The sequence below is a fragment of the Sinocyclocheilus anshuiensis genome, unplaced genomic scaffold (assembly GCF_001515605.1).
Source record: "Sinocyclocheilus anshuiensis isolate Anshui unplaced genomic scaffold, SAMN03320099.WGS_v1.1 scaffold1547, whole genome shotgun sequence".
NCBI lineage: Eukaryota > Metazoa > Chordata > Actinopteri > Cypriniformes > Cyprinidae > Sinocyclocheilus > Sinocyclocheilus anshuiensis.
In genome coordinates, this window is record NW_015552673.1 from 43,334 (window position 1) to 50,908 (window position 7,575).

At 36.5% G+C, this 7,575-nt stretch overlaps 1 protein-coding gene across 1 annotated transcript in view; it reads left to right on the forward strand.

The window, feature by feature from the left end:
- Positions 1 to 7,575, forward strand: part of LOC107667450 (DNA-directed RNA polymerase I subunit RPA1-like) — a 31,555-nt gene that overhangs the window by 4,093 nt on the left and 19,887 nt on the right. The window contains exons 7-15 of the mRNA XM_016459118.1: positions 1,420 to 1,500; positions 1,591 to 1,696; positions 1,829 to 1,991; positions 2,804 to 2,980; positions 3,081 to 3,203; positions 3,541 to 3,768; positions 5,038 to 5,292; positions 5,383 to 5,574; positions 5,743 to 5,892. Coding sequence (XP_016314604.1) covers positions 1,420 to 1,500; positions 1,591 to 1,696; positions 1,829 to 1,991; positions 2,804 to 2,980; positions 3,081 to 3,203; positions 3,541 to 3,768; positions 5,038 to 5,292; positions 5,383 to 5,574; positions 5,743 to 5,892 — 1,475 coding nt within the window. The remainder of the gene's footprint in view (positions 1 to 1,419; positions 1,501 to 1,590; positions 1,697 to 1,828; positions 1,992 to 2,803; positions 2,981 to 3,080; positions 3,204 to 3,540; positions 3,769 to 5,037; positions 5,293 to 5,382; positions 5,575 to 5,742; positions 5,893 to 7,575) is intronic.

Sequence of the window (7,575 nt, forward strand, 5' to 3'; positions counted from 1 at the left end):
GTCATTCTGTTGCACTGCGGAAGCTTCTGTCATGAAAACAAATTCCTCGTATGTGAAAACATACCTGGCAATAAAGTGGATGCTGCACACTGGTGGTGGTTGAGGAGAGACCCCCCCACATTATTGTAAAGCGCTTTGGGTGTACAACAATACACAATAAAGCGGTATATAAATGCATCATTCATTCATTCATAAAGCTCATTCTGATTCTGATTCTAAAGTGATTATTACGTTTTGAATATGGATATTTTTCTTACAAAAACGCATCGATTCGCTACAGAAGGCCTTCATTCACGCCCCCCCCCCGGAGCCGTGTGAGAGACTTGTTTTTATGGATGGGCGATTTTTATTTAAGTTCTTTTGGACTGAAGCAATGCAACACCCGCTGAGTGGCATTAAACAGCTTGAAAGATCAAAGACAATTTTTAATATAATTCCGACTGGATTCGTCTGAAAGAAGAAAGTCATATACACCTAGGATGCCTCGGGGGTGAGTAAAACGCAGCCTAATTTTCATTTTTGGGTGAACTAACGCTTTAAGTCGCTGGGGCAAAAATCATTAGGATATCAAGTAAAGTTCAAGTTCCATGAAGATATTTTGTAAATTTCCTACCGTAAATATATCAAAACTTCAGTTTTGATTAGTAATATGCATTGCTAAGGACTTTATTTGGATAACTTTAAAGGCGATTTTCTCAATATTAGATTTTTTTGTACCCTCAGATTCCAGATTTTAAAATAGTTTTATCTCAGCCAAATATTGTCCTATCATAACAAACCATACATCAATGGAAAGCTTATTTATTCAGCTTTGATGCATAAATCTCACTTTCGAAAAATTGACACTTAAGTCTGGTTTTGTGGTCCAGGGTCACAGTTTAAATAAGACCGTACTTTGCTGTTTGGTGATCATTCAACATCAAACCACCATTACTGTATCAATGTGTCGGAGGTGAATAGATGCAGATTATAAAGTGTTTTGGGTTTCTTCTTACCACATAAGAGCATGTTATCACTTCGAGAACATCAGTGCATGCGATAAACTGAATATAATGCAGAAAATAATGTAAAAAAAAAAAAGTTTTATAGTTGTATTCTTTATGGGTGAGGACTTGAATGGAGTAATAATGCCTGATAATAAAGGATTTCATCAGTAAATTTATAGTATAACAAACTCTATACTGGATAGCGTATTTTGCCATTATTTTGAAAATAACATTTTCTAAATAAATGCGATCAGTGACAATATGTTAAAAACTTCGAAATGATTTTAAAATATTTAAAATGTATGCAGTCAATGAAAGAAAGAAACTGTATTAAATGTAATCCTGTATTTTAGCAGTTTAAATGCAGATCTACAGTGGGTTTACGGTTTGCGAGTATCTACACTCGAGTATACACATTTGTGTTTGCTTCCAGATGATTCACTGATTACCAAACGTGGATTCTTGACACCAAGTTTGCTACGCGAACACGTCATCAAACTCTGGGAGAAAGAAGGTAAGATTGGTTGAGTTTAATTCCCATTTTCTTTCTAGGTTTCGTAATGCAAACAAAAGGTTTTTTGAATGTATCATTTTGATTCTCTAGGTTTCTTCCTGAAGCATCTGTTCTCAGGGTTTGACATGAACAACTCAGAGAAAGGCTTCAGTCCTGAAGTTTTCTTTTTGGAGTTGCTTGTTGTTCCTCCATGCAGGTAAGTTTATCACTGTATGTACAATGTCCTGTACACAACAACCTGTTCGACATCACTCTGAGATGATTATGTAGTTTCCTGTTTTTACAGAGAGATTTTTGACTGAATGAGTTGTGTGTGTGTGGTGTACAGGTACAGGCCTGTTAATCGTTTGGGAGACCAGATGTTCACCAACGGACAGACCGTGAACCTCCAGGCCGTGTTAAAGGATAATTTCATCATTCAGAAACTGCTTGCACTAATCGCTGATGAGAAGACCAACGCTACTGAAGACACACAGACAGAGATGGAGCAGGTGGGAAGAATTTATGTTAACAAACTAAATACAATAATACGCTAAATTTATTGTTATCACTTTGAATCGGAGTTATTTAATTTGTTGCATGAATCTTTCTTTATGTATGTGGTAGTTTCCATGAAGCATATAAGGCTTGAAACTCATATAACATTGTGAGCTTTTTTTAATATTATTTTTATAGAATGGTTGCACCCTATTAATTTGTCACATAGATGTTAATTAAATGTAGAAATTCATTAAAATGTGAAAAAAAAAGAATGGGTAACAGGATTGCAAATTTACCCCAAATTGAGCTGTTACTCAGTAGGGAGTAGTTTGGACTAAATGTTGGTTTGTAGAAAAATTATATGGTAAAATTTTCCATAAATGAATGCAAATAATATATGCATAATTCTGTCAATAACTTTGGTACCAAGGTTGAATGACAAATACAGTCAACACAAACCAATTTATAAAAACTAAGACAATTTGACCATTTATTTCAACTTCCCAAGTTGTAGACAGGGTCCAAAAAATGTTACTCCCTAAAGTATACATTTTATTGAATGTTTCTGTGTTTAACAGGGGAAATCCATAAAATCATGTGCATTTTGAGGAAGTACATTATAAATCGTTTTACGATCATAAATCTACTTTCAGTTAATTTTGAGGAAATATTGTGTTTTGTTGATTTAATTTCAGCAGTTATATGTGTATATTTTTAATGATAGTAAATCAGTTGCGATTTCCTTCCATTTCAAATCCATCCATTTATTTGCACCTCTCTTATGAGAAGTGCCATGTGTGTTCATGATCTGTCATTTCTTCAGTCCAGTGAATCTACAGAGATCAGTCAGAAAGATCAGACCTTCTTAACGGGAATCCAAGGGCTGACTCTCACAGACAAGCTCTATAACATGTGGGTCCGCCTGCAGAGTCACGTCAACATCGTGTTTGACAGCGACATGGACAAACTGATGACTGAGAAGTTCCCAGGCATCCGTCAGGTCAGACTGTGACAGATCTCAAGGTCAGAATCCATTATGAACTAAAATAGGTGGGAAATAATGTTTTGAAGTGTTTGTCTCTTTCGAATGTGTCTCTCAGCTCTTGGAGAAGAAAGAGGGTTTGTTCAGGAAACACATGATGGGAAAGCGTGTGGATTACGCTGCACGCTCAGTCATTTGTCCTGATATGTACATCGGAACCAATGAGATTGGAATACCAATGGTGAGACTGGATTTTACCTTTTGATAGCGTTTTTGATAGTGTTTGGGCTGACTGTTCGTTATTCTGCTTATTGAACAGCTACTTATCAAATAAAGAAATACATGGACATGACATATTCACCAAAAAATACATACTAAAGTCCAGTAGCTGTAGTAACTCTCTCTGTACTTGCTTTGATATGGAAAGAGAGCAATTTCAGAGTTATACGAGAGGCATGAAAGTAGCGTTCATATGTTTTCATTGTTAGCAGTGAAATATCCAGTTTAGCAGCCATTGTACAAAAGTGTTTAATACTGATTTTGGTGTTTTTGAAAGTCGTTTGATATGGTTCCTCTAGGTTTTTGCTACCAAGTTGACGTACCCACAGCCGGTGACACCCTGGAACGTGAAGGAACTCCGGCAGGCAGTGCTGAATGGACCCAGCATCCACCCTGGAGCCTCCATGGTCATTAATGAAGACGGGTCCCGAACCATCCTCAGTAGCAGCAACCTGACCCAGAGAGAAGCCGTGGCCAAACAGCTCCTGACCCCCAGCACCGGCCAGCACAGGATACCCATGAAGATTGTGAGTCAGTTATCTTGACAAAGATGCACTGCTATTTGGGTAGATTTTGTATAATATTATAACATCTGGTTTCATGAGCCATACTGTTAGATAGCTAGTCTACGCACACTATTAAGATCAGTTTTATCCTATATTAATAATTGAATGTTGCTTCTAGGGGTGTGTAATATTGACAAAAATGATACCTCGATGTCGGATAGCCAACTCGCAAAGTTTTTCATATTCTTCATATTCAGTGCAGCAGTTAGTTCATAGCAGTGATTTTTTCAGTAAGGGGTGATATTTTGCACCTTAAATTGATTTCCTGGGACAGTTTACTTTTATAAGATCAGTTTTTTTCTAACCATATTAGATGTATGCATCAGTGTTTGTCACCTTCTTACATTTAATCAAAATTCAATTAGAATAATCAGACAAAGTGTAAATGTATTTACATTGCAATTAGCCAATTACAATTGCATAAATCATGCTATGAGATTTGTTTTAAAAATAATATTTTGAATATTTAAAATATGAAATGATTTTGAATGAAATTATACTTTAAATATAAAACTAAAACTGTCACTGTTGGTGGCAGTGAGTCATTGAGTCAATTATTCACCCAATTTGTTCAGACTGATTCATTCAGGAATAAAGCAATGATGGCTGAATGATTGATTTGTTAAAAAATGATGATTGATACAGGAATGAAATGTGTGTTACACAACAGTTCTGCTGTGGATTGGAACTGTTTGTGTTGGTGAAATAGAGCAAAAACAGACAATATGGACAAAATTTTGTCTAAATATTAACTTGTTGCTTATTACTGAACTGTTGTGTAAAATCAGTATCACATTTGCAAGTATGCTGCTATTTGGGAAAACAGCACACTTGCTTGTGTGATATTGATTACCTGTATTGAAAGGTATGTATTTTGTAGAAATATAAAAATAAAAAAAAACATCACATACATAGGTTTTTTTTTTTAGGGGTCATCCTTACTATATTTTATTAGGCTACACCACGCATTGAACGCCTGCACTATCAGTTTGTGTTTGGTTTTTGTGAAGTGAGTGACATCATAATATCAGCTTTCACATTGTTGAAACAACAGTTACGATGCATAGTCAACATATTACACAGCTCCTATCTGCTTCACATTCTACTGTAAATACACTGAAAATATTAATATAGTAGTTTTGAATCAAGTGTACCATAAATGCAAAGTCAACATTAACATTTTGTATTATTTGTTGATTCAGTCCATTGACAATTGCTTCTCTTTTGCAGGTAAATCGGCACATCATTAATGGGGATGTGCTGCTGTTAAACCGTCAGCCCACTCTCCACAGACCATCAATTCAGGCCCACTGTGCTCGCATCCTGCCCGGAGAGAAAGTGCTCAGACTACATTATGCCAACTGTAAGGCCTACAACGCTGACTTTGATGGTGACGAGATGAACGCTCACTTCCCTCAGAGTGAGCTGGGCAGAGCTGAGGCCTACACGCTAGTGAGCACAGACCAGCAGTACTTAGTGCCTAAAGTGAGTCTTCATCTAGAAAAATGAAACAACTTAAATATGAATTGTCTTTCATTTTGGAAAACACTTCACTGGTCTCTGCTCCTTCTGTAGGATGGGAAGCCATTGGCCGGCCTGATTCAGGACCACATGGTGTCTGGCGCCAGCATGACCATCCGTGGCTGTTTTTTCACACGGGATCAGTACACTGCACTAGTCTACAGAGGCCTGACGGACAAGATCGGCAGAGTGAAGCTCCTGCCTCCCGCTCTCTTTAAACCCTTGCCTCTCTGGACAGGAAAGCAGGTAATCTAGTTATCTTAATGCGTGTGCGATCTGTATTGTCATCAGATATGTTTATGCATGAGTTCAGCCTGCAGTGTACCCCGATTGCATTCTTACAGATACCTTCCAGATGCCCAAAAACAAAACAAAAGTTGAACATAAATACCAAATTTTTGCTGCCTTTTCAAGGTGGTGTCGACCCTTTTGCTGAATGTCATCCCAGAAAACAGCATCCCTTTAAACTTGATGGGAAAAGCAAAGATTCCCAGTAAAGCCTGGGTGAAGGAACCTCCCAGAGCTGTTCCAGGATACAAGCCGGAAACTATGTGTGAATCTCAGGTAATTAAGGAATATACTCTATAATAGTGCTGTTACAGCGCACTAGTGTTCATTTCTTTAACAAGAACTGTGATGAAAAATATTTGTAACTTTTTGCATGACTAAGACTAGACAAAGATGAGACAATCAATAAACACAAACTATGACTATATCAACATGCAATATCATTAATGAAAAAGAGGAGACTAAAATGTAGTTTATAAAATAGAGGAGAAAAATATAGACCTCCATGGGTTTCTAGATGTCAAGAGTTTAAATGTAATTTGGAGTTTTGTGATCTCCACTGAGATGTGTTGCTCAGATTAAATTATAATAGAGCCAGTCTGTGTTCCTTCACACGGATGTTTGCGCTGTTTGCTGTGCTAATCTGCCATCAAACCTTCTGACTGGCGAACTGTACAATCCCTGCCAAACCTGAGACTCGAACCCAAGTCAGACTCTAACCATTAGGCCACGACTGCTCCTTTATTTGTGGTTATTGGTGAAATTGCAATTAATTCTGATGACATTTCTCAAATGACAACAAAATTGAATTATAGTTTTGAGCAAATAATTGTGATTATAAATTTAACCACAAGTTTTCAAATCTGGACTAAAATTCCCAGACTTTTAGACAACTAAAACTTGATCAAAAAAAAAAAAAAAAAAAGGATAGGTTGACTAAATATGATTAAAAAAAAGGACATTTAACACAGGACTGAGACTAAATTTAGAAACTGCTCGAAAAATTAACATGAGATTACATACACCCTGCTTCAGTTTTTACAAAGTTAAAAAAAAATCTGTCAGCTCTGTCACAGTAGTAGCACATGTAGTCATTACACAATGAAGTTATGGAGCTCACGCAGGGACGCATTTAATAAAATCCATCTTGTGTAAAAAAGATCATGATTGTTCCTGTTGGGTATGTTTTTATTTTTTTCTCGATACCGAAATCGAGTGCCAAATCGATACTTCTAAAACGGTTCCGGTGCCTGAACCGATACTTATTAAAAAAAATAAATAAATAAAAATTCCCCAAAAAATAATGGATTGGCCATAAACACATGATGTCTGTTTCATTCATACTGGATGCCAGAGGGTGCCCTCGCACAGAAAATCCACATATCCAGTAGGGGTGCTCCGATCAGGAGTTTTGAGGCTGATCGCCGATCACAGAAAGCAATATCTGCCGATACTGATCTTTTTAAAGCCTTCTTTTTATCATTTATAACTATTTATAGTGATACTCCAATCAGGATTTTTAGACATTTATTCAGGGCCTGAATTTCATTTTTGAAAATGGGGGTAATTCCCCTCTTAGGTGACTCTTGTGAGAGGAGAAGCAGCTTTCACACAGGAGTCCGCTACTGATCCGTGGCTGTTTACCACAAACACAACATTTATCCATTATTTTGATTTCAAATCCAAACATTGTCACTGAAATGTTTTTTCAGGATTGTAATTCTTTTTTTTACACAGTACAGTAATATAATCTTTCACAGACATGTTTAAACACAATAAATATAAAAACTATGAAACACAGTAGACTTTAATATGTATTTATGGTGTAATTATTACTACATTTTCATGTCAATCCATGTTTGTATTTACTGAAAACACTTTACTTTAATTCACTTTACTGTTACTTTAATTCAGCGCTTGCAGCGCAGCAAAAATAGACTCGGTGTGGAAACGATCTCT